The sequence below is a fragment of the Cottoperca gobio genome, chromosome 14 (genome assembly GCF_900634415.1).
Source record: "Cottoperca gobio chromosome 14, fCotGob3.1, whole genome shotgun sequence".
Lineage (NCBI taxonomy): Eukaryota > Metazoa > Chordata > Actinopteri > Perciformes > Bovichtidae > Cottoperca > Cottoperca gobio.
The window spans coordinates 17,253,138-17,271,388 of NC_041368.1; the positions used below are offsets into that span (position 1 = coordinate 17,253,138).

Genomic DNA, 18,251 nt, shown 5'->3' on the forward strand with positions numbered 1-18,251 from the left:
CTGGGTTCTCAATCCCACCCTGTGCTGGGCTACGGAGACAGGTTTTGACAGATTCCCCAGCAGAGAGAGTTTCAGTAGGGATAGGGGCGGCAAGTGTCAAACTAACAGCTGCGTCAAGCTGCCATGGATACACAGAAGGTGACAGGAAGCTAAGCTTATCTGCTCTAAAATAAAAGCAAAAAAGATCGCTTTGACAAACAGAACAGTATAACAAAAACTAAATGTTACCGTCTGTTTTGACAAATCTGGCCACTGTGCTAAATGGCACTGCTTCAAGAGAGTTCCGAACTTTAATTTCCCTGTATATAAGTAGGCTAACCGTGTAACTATTGTGACAGTTGCAACAACAAAGCTTTTATTCTGAAAGTACAAGACGGAAGTGACCCACTTGTTTCATTTAGCTTGACACGTTTCACTAACTGTCCGCCCTGCCCTGCCTGAGTTTGCAGTTGAGTGCGCCAGGGCTGCACGGCTGTATTATATAACTTTAACGTAGGCTACTCACGGGTTTAATGGCGCAAGAGCAGAATATCACGCCGCAGATCTGTGGATTCATTGCGGAATTATCCTGAAATTGCGAGTGAGTCAGCGATCGATCACTTTTTCCTCATACCGGCGACGTGCGCTAAAAGTTATCGACAGATCGGCGAAACGGCGCACACGGTGGATCTCGACAGCTCCAGCTCGGTCCGCGACGTTGTTGACTTTAGTTAAAAAAAGAGTTGATATTGCAGACGATGTTTTCCTGCCGTACGGGGAAAAAGGTGGCAACAAATCCATCTGACATTTCACCACGCATCGTTACAGCAAGGAAGGGGTTTTATTCGAGAGCTTGACTGTGTGGACATTGTGTTATTGCTCACATTTTCCCAACTTGGACTGACAGGAGATGACCTTACCGGGGGAGTGCTTTATTCTTTCACTACAGGTAGGGTATGTTTATAATGATGCAACCACTTGTTATATTGCTGGGTAAATGTAGAGAGAGGCAAACGCTGGTTGTTTCCCCGAGGTAGGCCGGCGATGAGCGTCCCCGGTACTGCGTGGTAGGCGCACTGACAGCCCTGCACCGTGCGAGCCACTGACAGTAGCCGATCCCCACCAGCGCTCATAAAAAACAGTCTTATTTGTGTGTAAGAAAGAGAAAATGTTTCACAAATTGTAGGTTATTAGCCTCTCCGCCTATAGGCGTGTTATCGGTGCTAGTTCCCCTGTCAGCCAACAGGTTGCAGTAATGCTTTAATGATGTGTTGTGTGTTTGGTGGGAAAAGTACAGTAAACTATAGCCAGTCAGGAAACGCCAAACTGTTCAAACTTATACCGAGGTCCTTCATTAGCTACAACAACGACCTCAATTAGAAAAGAGTGCGCTATATAGTTTGAATGCAGTAGCCTATTGATTACATTAAAGTGGTGAAACATATGAGCAAAACAGAAATCTTTCTAATTCTCCACCAGGGTAGTAAAAAATCATCATTCCTCATTTTTGTAGAGAAACCTTTGAGAGTCCTACAGGACACCACAAGTCCTTGGACCGCACTTTTAACAACACAGCAAAGGAAGTGCTATAAACTGCTGCTGATACAGCACCATATATCTTATATATGCTGTATGTAATCATGTCTTCTATGAAGAATGTCACGGCCGCTACTTGAGGCAACAAACTATTACAATGGAGCCAATCGGCTGCAATGCATTGATCGGAAATTCACAGGAAATTATCCAGTCGTCTTTAACTCATTTGCACTGCCTTATTCAAAGGTAACAGTTTTTTTAATTTGACATTTACTGCATTTAATTGGCAGACAAAGTTCAGCATGCTCTGAGAGATGTAGGTCTGTTTTGTAATTTAATCAGTCTAACTTTGCTACAAGTGACAGCTTGCCTGGTAACTTCTTTTCTGCCCCTCCAGATATCGCAGCTATCGTTGTTAATGATCAACAGTTACATTTGTGAGCTTCAGAACCCTTACTTGCATAGAGCCTTCTTTTGCAGAGGTGGCTGCCCCCGGGAATTTACATGCATTCATTTAATTTGGTTATATATTACTTAAATTTCTAGTTTCGTAAATGTGGTTTTGACTGAATTGTAAATTTTCTCTCTCTTGCAAATAGAGATAGGCAGTTATCGTTGACTGCTGCAAATGCTCAGAGGCCCATAGTGGGTTAATCTCTTTAGACAGATGTATGTTGTTGCACACATGATTTGCTGTATGTTGGACTGTCAGTGACTCTGCCTGTTACACAAGTTATGCCTGGGCATATCTTGCACTACTTGACGCTTGAGTTGAGGGCACAGTTCAAAGAAATAACATGGACATTATAGTCAGTTATGTTATGCAATGGCTGAGGTCTCCTTTTTTTTTTCTTCCCTGTACTGATTTTGCTCAGCCTGATTTGTGCCATTTGGGCCTCTGCCATATAGCTATAGTTTTGGTTTCAGAGGAGGAGATGGCCTATTTGATACGGCTGCTGTCATTTCCTTAAGAATATAATAAATTAATTAATAAGAGAATATTGTTGGCACAGGCATAGTAGGAGATGTGAGCCTTGTATCGTTAGTGCTTTTAAACTCTTTAAAACTTAACACGTTTTTAATGGAGATGTTAGAAAACAGCACCGTGAACGTTCACAAGAACATAACTTCTGTGATTGTACCATCTTATCGTGCATCAACTCTGTTTTATAGCCTAACCTTAGCTCTTCTGTGTGTGTGTGTGTGTGTGTGTGTGTGTGTGTGTGTGTGTGTGTGTGTGTGTGTGTGTGTGTGTGTGTTCTGTCAGGATAAAGAAATGGATCAGGGTGGACTGAAGCGCAACGGTAATCGAGACGACAGCCTGACATTTGGGGAGACAGGAGCCGGAGTAGGCAGGGATACGGGTGACACAGCTGGTTCACTGCTCCAGTCTGCAACGCACCTGCCCGGCCTCAGGTCTCTGACCCAGCCCACAGTGGCCTCAAATGGACCGGGCGGAACCAAAGACCAGGGGGAGATTGAAGGCCTCTTTGAGTCCCCTCAGCATCATGTCATGTGTGAGGGGTCAGACATGAAGAAGGGTAAACTCATGAATATGCAGAAACGACACCAGGATAGCGATGTATTCTGCATGGAGGAAAATCTGCCGAAACGGAGTACTTCCGATCTCAACCCCATGGACTCCGCTGTCATCAGCACCTCAGTGTCCTCCATCCTGGGCAACCTCCCTCTGCCCGACCTTTTTCCCCAGCACATCAAGCAGGAGGGTTTTTCTCTTGATAAAGACATGGAAACTTACGGGACACACATTAGGCCGTGTGATTTGGATGGCAACAGCAGTCGCCTAATGGAGGATACTGAGATTTGGCAAGACCTGGACCTTCCTAATTCTCTGCCAGAAATCAGCGGTTTCGAGTTGGATTCAGAAGTGGCACACTTGGATAATATCCTGCATGACAGCAGAGGTGATGGTGGTCCTGTCAGCGACTTGCTAAAGGAAACAAAGCCTGCCGTGGTTAATGGAGTAAACTGTACCAATGTGAACAGCACAGACCAGCAGCAACACCCCGTCCACCACCCGCAGCAGCACCTTCTTCAGCACCAGCAACATCAGCTTCACCATCAACAGGAGCCTGCATCACTGCTCTCCAGCGTTATGATCAAGGAAGAGAAGGATCCCGACAACTCTTTCATCCACATCCGCACTCCCGGTGTCGTGAAACAGGAGAAGCAGGAAAATGGTGGTTTCTGCCAGTCGCAGTGTCTCCAGAGCAGCATGAGCTCTCTCCATGGAGGAGGCGCCATGTCCTCGTCTATGAGCGCTGGTGCAGAACCTAACTACCACTACAGAGCCAACCCGTCCTCCACAGTGGGCCTACAAGACCAGGAGTCTTTTGGCATGTACTCAAACCTGCCTCTGGTGGAGGAGACCTGGGCCAGGGGGAACAGATTTGGAGAGTTGTCCGGGTTACATAGGGGTGACAACGGGCTCCCCTCAGCCGCGACCTTGGCAAATTTTTCTGTCAGCTTCTCCGGGTAAGTCTCATGGAATTACTTAATGCAGCTTTGTTTACTTTTGCCTCTGTTGCGGATTTGGTGTTTGCTCTCATTCAAGGTATGCTTGACTTTGTGTTTGTGTGCTTGGAGGGTATTTGTACAAAGAAATGAAGTTGACGATTATTCATACTCTACTGTAGTCTTAGCTGTGATACGTTTCTCAGAGTAGAAACTGTAGTCTAGACTCAGCTTAGATCTGGGTGTTTTTCAGATATTCAGAAACTAATTCAGACGCTGTTTTACCCTAAAGGCTAAAGGTTTTTTTTTTAATGCCACTTTTGGGAACAACTGGTATGTTGATCACTGAGTTCATTTTAAACAGGAAATCAATTCCAGCCATCAAAAACAGGCATTTGATTTAAAAATATCAGAATCATAAGCAAGACCTGGCAGTATAGAGAGTGTAGATTATTTTCTCCATAAAACAGTGTTTTAGTCTGGTGCTTATTGCCTCCAATAGGCAATCATCACATTTTAGGAGTGCCATGACACATGAAATACATTTGTTTTGGCATTATAGGAGTACATCCCTTTTTATTTTATTTACATGAATATTGCCCGAAGAGGCAGATAAGAGAAAAGGGGATGAATTAGTTGCGAGGTTACAAGGAGACAGGAGGGAGAAGAAATACCGTTACCGAATAAGGAAGTGTATAACTATCTCTAATCTTTGGTGATTCCATCACTTCCATCTGATCATTTTGTGGTTGCTCAAAATTCAGATGTTGAAAATCAATATTTTTCGGCACAATTGTGAAAGTGTTGACCAATTTCCCCAAATTGCGTTGTAATACAGAGGTTGTTATAAAGATATCGCAGAGTTACGTAAATGTGGCCTTCCTACAAGAAAGTATTCTTCGAGAAAACCTGATGTGTGCGTTTCTGACGGGAAATGAGTTCTAATGAGAGAATCACATGCAGCACAGTGAGGATGAGAAGTTTGGACCTGATAACTGCATTGTCCGTGAGTAGAACTTTGAAAGAGAGAGAGAGAGATTTATTTCTGAGCTTTGTGACCAATAGCTTGAATAGGCAGATCACAAGATGTGTTTGATTAATGCAGGGTAATAATGACAGGCAGTGCTGTCCTCCTGGATGAGCCGTTTTAGTTGTTTGGCTCAAGCAGCTTTGTAAACAAGTCAAAGATAAACTCGTGTGTCAGCTTCTGATATCTGTCACACTGAAATGCTCCCGGGTTGTTGAGCTGTTAACCAATTTAAACTGTGGGAAAGTCTATTTGTCACGGTTCATAAGTGTAAACTGTTTGTTTGTCTTTGTGACAAAATGACACAACTTGTAGAAACACAAAGATGGCCTCCTTAGAGCATGCTATTTTACCCACTTCAACACGTGTGTAGTTATTTTTTGTTTTTATTTTTGCTTTTCTTGTCGAGCCAATGTGACAACACTTGTTAATTCAATCAATCAACAAACGTCAATTTGGTAATGCCAAGAATCTGTGCCACAGTGCTGGTGTACCCGAGCTGCTTCCTGGTATGTTGATCGTTGTTGCACCAGCATGGTGTGTGTTTTCATTCTGTGTTCCTGTGATGCAGGGCACACACACACACACACACACACCCCGCAAGGTTTAAACAGTGCCGGGTAAAAACCCTTACAGTAAAAACAAACCAACGGACCAACAAACAAGCATAGTTTGGCAATATTTAAGTATTCTCATTTCTCAAATTCTCTGAAAACATCATGCTGCACAAATGATCATTTTAAAATACCCATTTACCAAATTTGACACACAACTACTTGAAGATGACACAATCGTTAGACTTAATATTACCATGCAGTAATATTTGATTGACACACGTTGATTAATTTGAATACAATTTTTCCAAAAGGTAGAGGAATAATTTTCAAAAATAAAATCTGAATATTTATAATACTCCAGGTTATTAAGATTTCATTCCATTTAATTGTTGCTTGAAAAATGACAAATTATTGCTGATACATTTCCCTCCATTGATGATTGATTGAAAGACAAATTGTTTCAACTCTGCATGAAACTAAACGTGTCTGTATGTTATTACATGCAGACATGTGATGTTTACTGTACTGTTATGTCAAGGTGCCTCTAAGTACATTGGACATTATTATTGTCGAGATATGACTCCTTAATGCGTACGAGCTGGACACGATACAATGCAATTCAACATGACAAACTATAACACCAGAATACGTTCCATATACTGTACATTAGAAGCTGACAAAGGTAATATTTTGTTATGTGGTGCTGAGTGTATCTCAAAGAAGGAATGAAAACGGACAAATTATTCCCTCGATACAACACGAGTTAGCATACCAATCACAGAGCCCACCTAGCTGTTCCATGGGAATTCTCAGCACAGTTGGAACACAATTTGGCTCATTCACGTTGCTTGGCTCAAGCCTCACGTTACGTAACCGGTAATCAAATGGGCTAATGTTGCCTCATGCCCAGAGTGAAATGAGGCTCTTGAAGCATTGTTTATTTGTGCTTCTTTTTAATTGTGCTTCATTACATTCTCTGTATGCTGCATCACATCCTTTTTTTTTTTTACATGCAACAGTTGACATTTAAATGTGCAGTACATAGCATTTAGTATGTTACGCCTTTTCCTCATTTTTATCATAACATGTGTGAGTCATACAGATGCATACTAAAGAGGGTTAAAAAGTTAATGAAACTCTTCTCTGTTGCTATGCTGCATGCGTCAGTGTTTGCCAGGGATGTTGGACGGCCACGTGTACAAATCTGCTCTGGTGTGCTGCTGCCTCTCTCTGCTTGAACTGTCACTCAGTGTCTTTTTTCCCTTCACCCACTCACCCCTGATGGCCCCTCAGAGCGCTCCATATTTGACACCGGCATGTTGTAGCTGTACATACGAAGATGCCACACACACACACACACACACATACACACACATACACACACACACACACACACACACACACACACACACACACACACACACACACACACACACACACACACACACACTAATGATAGAAGTGTACTTCATGTTGTGGATGTAAGGAGACACTCCCACGTTGTTTGTACATCTTTTTATTTACGTGAAAATTGTATTGTATAAAAGTGTTGAAGGAAAAATGTATTCTAATGCATCATGAAGAAGTAGACCTCTTGTGTTCTTCTAAACTGAGGTTTGCTGACGGTAAAGTTGTTGTTCATTGGACTTTATGCTCCTCTTCAGATACATTTTCCGCATGTGTCAACTTGACAGTTATTGACATTGTTTGCACAGTTATTTAAACCTGCCTGATGTTTGATCTGGTGCAATCCACAACTTTTAATTCAAAGCCCAAACTGACGTTGATGGAGGCGTCTTAGCACATGAGCTACCGGTACTTTTAAAGTTAGCATTCATGCAGTACATTTAAGAGGCCACAGCAGGTTCTGCACAAATTATCTGCCTGCAGTTTTGTTAAGTGTAAAACATGTGTTTCAAATTTACATTTGAAAGTTATTTATATGCCGTTACATTCCAAAGTAGAACAACTTGACTTTTATAATTGTATTTAGCTGCAACACATCTGGCCTTCCTGGATGGAAGCCTCAGAACAAAGTGGACAGTCTAGTCACAGTTTTGGGGACCGGTCCAAAGGGCCGATAAAAGCAGCAGAAACGTAAACATGAGTTGTAAGAGAGGGATTTCAGCACTAGTTGGGCGTGTACCATAAGTCAGAATAAGTGAGTTAATTATTATGATCCATTGGGTGATGATTACTATTATAATTGCCCCTTTAAGTGTTGAGCTACATTCAAAACTTGATTTGATTGTTCAAAGTTCTCTAACCGGTCTAATTCATTAACACTTTGTTTGCTTTGCTTGTTGAAACTGTAGGTGACAGAGATATTGTGTTTGTTGTCAACAGGTGTTGCGACTGCATTATAGGGTTGTTTTGTAACTGTGGGCACTCGTATACAGCAACAAGCTAAAGCGAAAGAAGGAGTTTTCTTTTACTAGACTTTCGTCCGATGTAATTAATAACATTGGAACACAAATTGTGCATGTATGTACTATATTGTGATACAAAGTCAGACTTTTTCATGGCCATTTTCTTTACATAAAGTTTCACAACATGGAGATAAATAACACTGCTTTTGCCATTCTTCAACATGCCATACATATACATTCAATATATTGCGATTTTGTAAGCAAGGCAATATATTACGAAAAGAATAATAAAAAAATCTGATTTTTAGGGAAAACTGTCATGGTATAAAGAACACAGCATAAAATCTGAGTAATATTTTTAATGCAATCAGAACAGGGAGATATTGCATTTTGCATGTAAACTATTAATTCAAAATGAGTGTTTTTGAGAATACAATACAAAACATATCGCGATTTTCTCGATATGTTCTTACACCCCTTTGTTTGTTCTTTCATAACAACATAAAGCGAACTTAAACCAGTTAAACTAGGTCAGACTCATGTCTGTTGACTCAATTTCCTGGATTTGTAATCTCTAAGATTATGCCAACCTCAATCCACATTGTTTGTTTGAGTTGCATGGTGCTTAATAGGTTTACTGATAACCTTTTGCTGTATGCAACGCTGCATTTCACTGCTCCTTTACATTTCACCCCCCACCCCGTCCTTCATCAGTTGCAAACACTCAGTTAACATTTTGTTCTCATGCCTTGCGTGTTCACGTGGGTCATAAACATTCATGTGCTGTGACTCTTTGCGGAGTGGCACCATAATACTATTACCGTATATCCTGGAGTGAAGAAATCTTACTCTGAAGCCTGCTGAACTTTCTTACAAACTGCTTTGGAATTGGCTTGTGTGAAGTCATATTTTCAAAGACAGCGTCTCTAACTTTCTCGTCGTTGTGGAACTGAAAGACCAAACATATCAGTCCATATCAGTACTCTTCCTTAAAGAGGCTTTATACATGTATCCTGAACTCACCACATCCATGTTTGCTCTGATCATCAGCCAAGACTGCTTTCCCAACAAGATGCTCTTTCATTCAATCTATCTCGTCAATGCTTTCCCCTCTGTCTGCCTTGGTCGCCATCCCCTCTTTGGAGCTGTACTGTACCGAGTCTTTGATGCAGGCTTCTGTTGGGGTCACCTTAGTGCACAGAGCCAAAGGAGGTCTAGGCCTCTTAGCTGCCAAGCTGTTTCTTTTTTAAGGCTGTTTTGGTGGCTGCTGGCATGTTTACGCTGGTGTTAGGTGTCGTGGACATATCTAAGGCCGTAACAGCCCACATGACGGGTTTAACCTGTTATTCCAGGACAAACCTAGACTTTTTATTCACTGTGAAATATATTGAAAGAAATACAAAGGAAAAGAGACGCTTAGAATTATGCATACAATAGCCCTACAATAAGTACTATTTTTGAAAAGCTTTTCAGAAAGGTGTTGAATTACTTTTGCAGAAATCTGAAGCTGAGATTGGTAGTGTTATTATTAATACATATTTTGAAGTGAATCATGAAGTGTTTTAAAGACAGCTACACAACAGACTCATACAAGGTTGAATAGAGATTAATTGGTTCATACTGTGTACAGGATGTCATGTCTATTAGTTGAATTGTTATAAATTAATATAAGATGTCATTCTTCACGTTGGAGAGAGTATTTTTTTATCTGTCTTAACTCGATGAGCACGTGCTAGCTTTTTTTCTGGAGCTTTAAAACGCATTCCAAGCTCCTAAGCAGATGACATTTGCTCGGTTGGTATGGAACTTTGGTCACATGATGGGTGGTTGTATACGCTATCACATACATTATACTGATTTTAAAAAGCCTTAACTTCTACTTCCAGGCGGCTTCCCGTTCTGCTAGCTTTATTTTTGTCAATTGCATTTTGTTTATTGTTAAATGAAAAAACTCAGTATCATTTGCGTCTGTGAAATGGCAAGAGATGCCACTTAGGGACTCTTGTGCTAAGATTGACTTAAATTCTGTGTTTCTTTTTACAATCATACTCTGCTGTATGTCATGTATACACACTACACCCGCATACTGTGCACTGTGAACAGACGAAACAACACAAATGCCTTAATGCACATCATGTGATTGCTGTGGATGGTTGGCGAAGCAACCCGGGAGGCATTTCTTGGTGTAGATTACCCATACTCAGAATAGAGTACGAGATCCTTGGTGGATTACTCCGGCTGGATTCTTTCTAAACCCATCCTTGTCAAATGGATTATGATGATGGCCATCGGCACTATGCTTTAAAGTTCCTGAGAGTGCATATATATACGTCACAAATGTAACAGTTTATGGACCAGTGTAAACGATCTCAGTCTAAAATAATCTTTTATTTTTATGTATGTATGTATATACACACACATGATGTATGTATGTATGTATGTATATATATATATGTATATGTATATATATATATATATATATATATATTATTAAGTATGTATGTATGTATGTATGTTATGTATGTATTCTGTCTGTCTTGTCATGTATGTGTATGTATGTCTGTATGTATTGTATGTATGTATGTACTGTACTGTATGTCGGTCTTACTATCTCTGTCTATGTCTCTGTCTCTATCTCTCATCCTACTCTATCTCCTGTCTGTGTCTCTACTCTCTTATATTCTGTCTCTGTCTCTCTCTCTCTCTCTGTCTCTCTCTCTCCTCGCTCTCTCTATATCTCTCTCTCTCTCTCTCCTCTCTCTCCTTCTCTCTATCTCTCTTCTCTCTCTCTGTCTCTCTCCTCTCTGTGTCTCTCTCTGTGTGTCTCTCGGTCCTCTCTCTCTCTCTCTCTTCTCTCTGTCTCTCTCTCTGTCTATCTCTCTGTGTCTCTCTCTGTGTGTCTCTCTGTGTCTATCTCTCTCTCTCTGTTGTATCTCTGTCTCTCTCTGTCTCTCTCTCTCTCTCTCTCTCTCTCTGTGTCTCTCCCTCCCTCTGTGTCTCTCTCTCTCTCTCTCTCTCTGTGTCTCTCTCTCTCTCTCTCATCTCTCTCTCTGTGTCTCTCTCTCTCTCTCTCTCTGTGTCTCTCTCTCTCTCTGTGTCTCTCTCTCTCTGTGTCTCCTTCTGTCTCTGGACTCTGTGTCTCTCTTCTCTCTCGTGTCTCTCTGTTCTCTGTCCTCTTTGTCTCCTACTCTATCTCTCCTCTCTCTCTCTGTCTCTGTCTCTGTGTCTCTCTCTCTCTGTGTCCCTCTGTCTCTTCTCCTGTGTCTCTCTCTCTCTCTGTGTCCTCTGTCCTCTGTCTCTGTCTCTCTCTCTCTCGTGTCTCTCTGTCTCCTGTGTGTTGTGTCTCTCTCCCTGTGTCTCTCTGTGTTCTAGTGTCTCTCTCTCTCTTGTGTGTGTCTGTCTGTGTCTGTCTGTGTCTCCTCCCCTCCCTCCCCCCCTCTCTCTCTCTCTCCTCTCTTTCTCTCTCTTGTTGTGTCTCTCTCTCTCTCTCTCTCTCTCTCGTCTCTCTCTCTCTCTCTCTCTCTCTCTCTCTCTCTATGTCTCTCATCTGTCTCTTTGTCTCTCTGTCTCTCTGTCTGTGTATTCTTCTATTCTGTGTCTTTGTCTTTTTGTGTCTCTTTTGTGCTCTCTATTTCTCTGTGTCTTCTCTACTGTCTCATGTGTATCTCTCCTCTCTCTCTCTCTGTGTCTGCTCTGTCTCTGTCTCTCCAGTGATCTCTCTCTCTGTGTCTCTCTGTCTCGTGTCTCGTCTTGTCTCTTCTCTCGTCGTTCTCTTGTCCTCTCTCTGTCTCTGTCTCCTGCTCTCTTCCTCTCTGGTGTCTCTCTGTCTCTGTGTGTCTGGTCTCTCTCTCCCTGTGGTCTCTCGGCTCTGTGTGTCCTCTCTCCCTCTTTTGTGTCTGTCTGTGTCTTCTTGTCTCTCTCCCTCCCTCCCCCCTCTTTCGCGCTCTCTCTCTCCCCTCTCTCTCTCTCTCTCTCTCTCTCTCTCTCTCTCTCTCTCTCCTCTCCTGCTCTCTCTCTTCTCTCTCTCTCTCTTCTCTCTCTCGCCCTCTCTCCTCTCTCTCTCTCTCTCTCTCCTCTCTTCTCTTTCTCTCATATCTGTGTCTCTCTCTCTCTCTCTTCTCTGTTGTCTCTCTCTCTCTCTCTCTCTCCTCTCTCTGTTCTCTCTCTCTTGTCTCTCTCTCTCTCTTCTGTTCTCTCTCTATGTGTCTCTCTCTTCTCTCTCTTGTCTGTGTCCTCTCTCTCTCCTCTTCTCTTCTCTGCGGTCTCATCATCTCATGGTGTCTCTCTGTGTGTGTCTCTCTGTGTTCTCTCTCGTCTCTCTCTCTCTAGGTGTGTGTCATCTCTCTCTCCTCTCTCTCTCTTGTGTACTCTCTCTCTCTCTCTCTCTCTCTCTCTCTCTCTATCCTCTCTCCTCTCTCTACCCTCTCTCTCTCTCTCGCTCTCTCTTCCTCTCTCTCGTGTGTCTCTCTCTCTCTCTCTCTCTCTCTCTCTCTCTCTATCATCTCTCTCTCTCTCTCTCTCTACTCTACTGTGTGTCTCTCTCTCTCTCTCTCATCTCTCTCTCTCTCTCTCTCTCTCTGTGGTCTCTCAAGCTTCTCGGTGTCTCCTCTCTCTCTGTGTCCTCTCTGTTGTCTCTCTCTCGCTCTCTGGTGTATATCTGTGTCCTCTCCGCTCTCTCTGTGTCCTCTCTCCTGGGGTCTCTATTGTGTCTCTCTCTCTCTGTGTACGCTCTCTCTCTAGTGTGTCCTCTCTCTCTCCTGTTCTTCTCTCTCCTCTCTCTCTCTCTTCCTCTCTCTCTTCTCTCCTCTCTCTCTCTCTCTCTCTCTCTCTCTCTCTCTCTCTCTCTCTCTCTCTCTCTCCTCTCTCTCTCTCTCTCTCCCCTCTCTCTCTCTCTCCCTCCCCCTATCTCTCTCTCCCCCTCTCTCTCTCCTCTCCCCTCTCTCTCATCTTCCCCCTATATCCCCCTCTCTCTCTCTCTCTCCCCCTCTCTCCCCTCTCTCTCACTCCTCTACCCCTCTCTCTCTCCCATCTATCTCTCTCCCCCCCCCCTCTCCCCTCTATCCCCCTCTCTATATCCCCTCCTTTCATCTCTCTCTCTCTAATCGTCTTCCTCTCGTCCTCTTCTGTTCTCTCTCTGTGTCTCTCTCTCTCCTCCCTCTCATCCCTCTCTCTCCTCTCTCTCTCTCCTGTCTCTCCTCTCTCTCTCTCTCTCTCCTCTTCCTCTCATCTCCCCCTCTACTCTCTCTCTCGTCTCTCTCTCATCTCCATCTCTCTGGTCTTCTCTCTTTTCCTCTAGTGTCTCTCTCTGTGTCTCTTGTCTCTGTCTCATTTGTGTCCTCTCTCTAGGTTGTGTGTCTGTATGGTGGTATGTATGTGATATATATACATCCATACACACATATATATATACACACATTATATATATATAAGTATTATATATATCTGTGTGTGTGTGTCTCTGTCTGCTCTCCTCTCTTGTGTCGTCTCCTCTCTGTGTGTCTCTCATCTCCTCCTGTGTGTCTCTCTCTCATGTGTGTCTCTCTCTCTGTGTCTCTACTCTCTGGTGTCTCTCTCTCCTCTTCTCTCCTCTGTGTTCTCACTCTCTGTGTCTTCTCTGTGTGTCTCTCTCTCTGTGTGTCTCTCTCTCTGTGTCTCTCTCCCCTCTGTGTCTCTCTCTGTGTGTCTCTCTCTCTCTCTGTCTCTCTCTCTCTGTGTGTGTCTCTCTCTCTCCTCTCTCTCTCTCTCTGTCTCTCATCTCTCTGTGTCTCTCTCTCTGTGTGTGTCTCTCTTCTCTCTCTCCTCTCCTCTCTTCTCTCTTCTCTGTGTCTCTCTCTTGTGTGTCTCTCTCTCTGTGTCTCTTCTCTCTGTCTCTCTCTCTGGTCTCTCCCTCTGTGGTCTCTCTCTTTTCTCTCTCTCTCTGCTCTCTCTCTTCTCCTCTGTCTCTCTCTCTCTCTCTCTCTGTGTCTCTCTCTCTGTGTCTCTCTCTCTCTCTGTGTGTCTCTCTCATCTCTCTCTCTTCTCTGTGTCTCTCTCTCTTCTCTCTCTTCTCTCTCTCTCGTTTCTCTCCTCTCTCTCTTGTTCTCTCTCTCTCTCCTCTGTGTCTCTCTCTCGTCTCTCTGTCTCTCTCTCTCCTCTGTGTCTCTCTCTCTATGTCTCTCTCTCCTCTATGTCTCTCTCTCCTCTTTCTCTCTTGGCTCTCTCTCTCTCTATCTCCTCTCTTTGTCTTCTCTCTCTGTGTTCTCTCTCTCTCTGTGTCTGTGTCTCTCCTCTCTGTGTGTGTCTCTCTCTCTCTGTGTTGTGTGTGTCTCTGTCCTCTCTCTCTCTCTCTGCTCTCATCTCTCTCTCTCTCTCTCTCTCTCTCTCTCTCTCTGTCTCTCCTCTAGCTGTTGTCTCTCTCTCTCGTGTCTCTCTCTCTCTCCCTCTCTCTCTCTCTCTGTCTCTCTTGGTCTCGGTCTCTCTCTCTCCTCTCGTACTCTTTCTCCTCTGTGTGTCTCTCTCTGTTCTCTCCCCTCCTCTCTCTCTCTCTCTCCTCTCTCTCTTCTCCTCTGTGTGTCTCTCTCTCTCTCTGTGTCGCTCTCTGATCTGTGTCTCTCTGTCTTCGTCTCTGTCTGTCTGTCTCTCTCTGTTCTCTGTCTGTCTGTGTCTCTGGTGTGTCTCTCCTCCTTCTCGTCTGTCTCTATGTCCTGTCTCTGTCTCTCTCTGTCTGTCTCTGTCTGCTCTGTCTTCGTCTCTGTCCGTCTGTCTGTCTCTCTCTCTCTCTCTTGTCTTCTGCTCCTGTCTGTCTCTCTCTGTCTGTCTCGTCTCCTCTCTCTCGTCTGTCCCCGGCCTCTGTCTCTCTGTCTGTCTCTCTCTGTCTCTCGTCTCTGCTCTGTCTCTTCTCTCTCTGTCTATCTCTCTGTCTGTCTCTCTCTCTGTCTCCCTGTCTGTCTCTGTTTCCTTCTATCTGTCTCTCTCATCTCTGTTCTCTCTCTCTCTGTTCTCTCTTTCCTGTCTCTTGTCTCTCTGTCTCCTCTTTCTTCTGTCTCCTCTGTCTGCTCTCTGTCTTCTTCGTCTCTGATCTGTCTGGCTCTCTGTCTTCTGTCTCTCTTCCTGCTGTCTCTCTCTGTCTGTCTGTCTCTCTGTCTCTCTCTGTCTGTCTAGGTCTCTCTGTCTCTCTCTGTCTCTCTGTCTCTCTGTCTCTCTCTCTGTCTCTCTCTCTTCTCTTCTCTCTATTCTGATCTGTCCTCTCTGTCATCTCGTCTGTCTCTCTGTCTCTCTCCTGTCTCTCTGTTGTCTGTCTCTGTCTGTCTCTTCTCTCTCTGTCTGTCTGTCTCTCTGTCTGTCTGTCTCTCCTGCCTCTCTCTCTGTCTGTTCTCCTCTCTTCGTCTTCTCTCTGTCTCTCTTTGTCTCTCTGTCTCTCTGTCTTCTCTCTGTCTTTGTCTCTCTCGCTCTCTTCTATCTTCTCCTGCTCTCTTGTCTCGCTTCTCTTCCTTCTGCTCGTTCTCTTTTCTGTCTATCTCTGTCCTAGCTATCTGCTGTCTGTCTCTCTGTCTTCGTCTCTCTGTCTCTCATCTGTTATGTCTCTCTCTGTCGTGTCTCCCTTTCTTCTTCTTCTCCTTTCTGTCTGTCTCTCTGTCTCTTCTCTCGTCTGTTGTCTCTCTGTTTCCGACTGTCTCGTGTCTTTCTTTGTCTGTCTCTCTTGTCGCTCTCTGTTGGCTCTTTCTTGTCTGCTGCTCTTGTTCTGTCTTCTGCGCCCTCGTCTCTTCTGCTGTCTCGCTGTCTCTGCTGTTCTCTACTGTCATCTGTCTGCTATAGTTCTCTGTCTCATAGCTGCATGTGCTATTCTCGTATTATCTTATTACTTTACTTTCTCATATAGATCTCGTCTCTCTTGCATCTTCTCTGTATCTCTCTGTATAATAATTGTCTATCTGCTCGGGATGCTCTCTCTGTCTGCTTCTCAATCTGGTCTGTCTTTCTCGTCTCCTGTTGTCTTCTCTTGTCTCTCTTCTTCTCTCTGCTGTCTGTCCCTGCTCATTGTCTGTCTGTCATTCTCGCCTCTGTCTCTCTAGTCTGTTCTCTCTCTGTCTCTCGTCTGTGTCTCTCTGTCTCTCTCTGTCTGTCTTCTCTCTGTCTGCTCTCTGTTCTGTCCTGCTTCTGTTTCTCTCTCTCTCTGTCTCTGTTCGTTCTCTTCTGTCCTGTTGCTCGTCTGTCTCTCTCTGATCATCTCTAGTTCCCTCTGTCTGTCTCTGTCTGTCTGCTCCTCTCCTGTCTTGTGTCTCCTGTCACGTCCTGTCTCTGACTGTCTCTACTCTCTTCTATCTCTTTGTCTGTCTCTCTGTCTGTCTGTCTCTGTCTGTCTTCTTCTGCTGTCTGTCGCGTCTGTCCTCTCATGCTCTCTTTCCTCTCTGTCTCCTCTGCGTGCCTGTTCTCTTGTCCTGTCTCTCTTCTCTCTGTCTCTCTCTGTCGTCTGGCTCTCTCATGTCTCTCTCTGTCTGTCCTGTCTCTCTCTGTCTGTCTCACTCTCGGTCTCTCTCTGTCTGTCTCTCTCTGTCTCCCTGTCTCTCATGTCCTCTCTGTCCCTGTCTGTCTATCTGTTCTCTCTCTGTCTGTCTGTCTCTCCTGTCTCTCTTGTCTGTCTGTCTCTCTGTCTCTCTCTGTCTGCCCTGCTCTCTCGTCTCTCTCGTCTGTCTCGCTCTTTCTGTCCTCTCTCTGTCTGTCCTCTGTCCCTGTCTCTCTCTTCTGTCTCCCTGTTGTCTCTCTCCTCTCTGTCTGTCTGTCTGTCTTTCTCTCTGTCGGTCTTCTATCTGTTCTCTCTCCCTGTCTGTCTCTCTCTGTCATTCTCTCTTTCTGTCTGTCTACTCGTCTCTCGGGTCTTCTGTCTCTCTCTGTCTAGATCTGTTCTCTGTCTGTCTGTCTGTCTGTCTGTACTCTCTGTCTGTCGTCTGTCTGTCTCCTCGGTCATTCTTCTGTTGTCTCCCCTCTGTCCCTGTCTGTCTGTCTGTCTGTCATGTCTCTCTTCTCTTGTCTCTCCTCTCTGTCTCTGTCTCTCTCATCTGTCTCTCTCGTCTCTGTCTCCTGTCTCTCTCCTACTCCTCTCTCGGTGTCTCTCTCTCTCATCTGTCTCTCTCTCTCTGTCTCTGTCTCTGTATCTCTCTCTTTCTCTGTGTCTCATGTCTCTTCTCTCTCTCTCTCTCTCCATCTTCTCTCTTCTCGTCGCTCTCTCATCTCTCTCTCTCTCTCTCTCTCTCGCTCTCTCTCTCTCTCTCCTCTCTCTCTCTCTCTCTCTGCTCTTCTCTCTATCTCTCTGTCCTCTCTCTGCTCATCTCTCTCTGTCTCTCTCTCTCTCTCTCTGTCTCTCTCTTCTCTCTCTCTCTCTCTCTCTCTCTATCTCTCGTCTCTCTCTTTCTCTCTCCTCTCTGTCTCTCTGGCCTCCTCTCTCCCTCTGTCTCCTCTGTCTCTGTCTTCTGTCTCTGTCTCTCTCTCTGTATCTCCTCCTGTCTCTGTCTCTCTCTCTCTCTCTCTCTGCTGTTCTCTCTCTCTCTCTGTATTGTCTCCTTCTCATGGTGTCTCTTCTTCTCTCTCTCTCTCTCTCTCTCATCATCTCTCTCTCTCTTGTCTCTCCTGTCCTCATGTCTCTCTGTCTCTCCCTCGTCTCTCTCTGTCTCTGTCTCTTCTGTCTCTCTCTCTCTCTGTTCCCTCTGTCTCTCCTCTGTATCTCCTGTTGTCTCTCTCTCTCTGCTCCTCTCTATCCTTCTCTCTCTGCTCTCTCTCTCCTCTCTCTCTCTCTCTCTCTCTCTGCTGTGTCTCTTCTCTCTGTTTGCTTGTCTCTCTCTGTGTGTCTCTCTCTCTCTGTCTCGTCTTCTCTGTGTCTCTCTCTCTCTCTCTGTCTCCTGTCTCATCTCTCTCTGTTCTTCCTCTCTCCTGTGTGTGTGTCTCTCTCCTTCTCCTCTCTCTCTCTGTCTGTGTCTCTCTGTCTCCTGTCTCTCTCTGTCTGTCTCTCTGTGTGTGTCATCTCTCATCTCTCTCTTCTCTCTCTCTCTCTCTACTCTCTCCTCTCTCATCTCTTCTGTTCCTGTCTATCTCTCTCTCTCTCCTCTCTCCTCTTCATTCTCTCTCTCTCTCTCTCTCTGTCTTCTCTCTCTCTCTCCTCTGTGTCTCTCCTCTCTCTTCTGTCTCTTCTCTCTCTGTTCTCTCTCTGCTCTCTTGTCTCTCTCTCTCTGTTATCTCTATCTCTCTGTTTCTCTCTCTCTCTTCTTCTCTCTCTCTCTGTGTCTCTCTATCTCTTCTCTCTCTCTCTGTCCTCTCTCTCTCTCTCTGTGTCGTGTG

At 44.5% G+C, this 18,251-nt stretch overlaps 1 protein-coding gene across 3 annotated transcripts in view; it reads left to right on the forward strand.

The window, feature by feature from the left end:
- The first annotated feature begins 459 nt into the window (after positions 1 to 459).
- The window catches only part of LOC115019262 (glucocorticoid receptor-like), a 68,568-nt gene continuing 50,776 nt past the window's right edge, over positions 460 to 18,251 (forward strand). For all 3 annotated transcript variants that reach the window (XM_029448741.1, XM_029448742.1, XM_029448743.1), the window contains exons 1-2: positions 460 to 928; positions 2,783 to 4,011. In XM_029448741.1, coding sequence (XP_029304601.1) covers positions 890 to 928; positions 2,783 to 4,011 — 1,268 coding nt within the window. In that variant the 5' untranslated portion in view covers positions 460 to 889. The remainder of the gene's footprint in view (positions 929 to 2,782; positions 4,012 to 18,251) is intronic.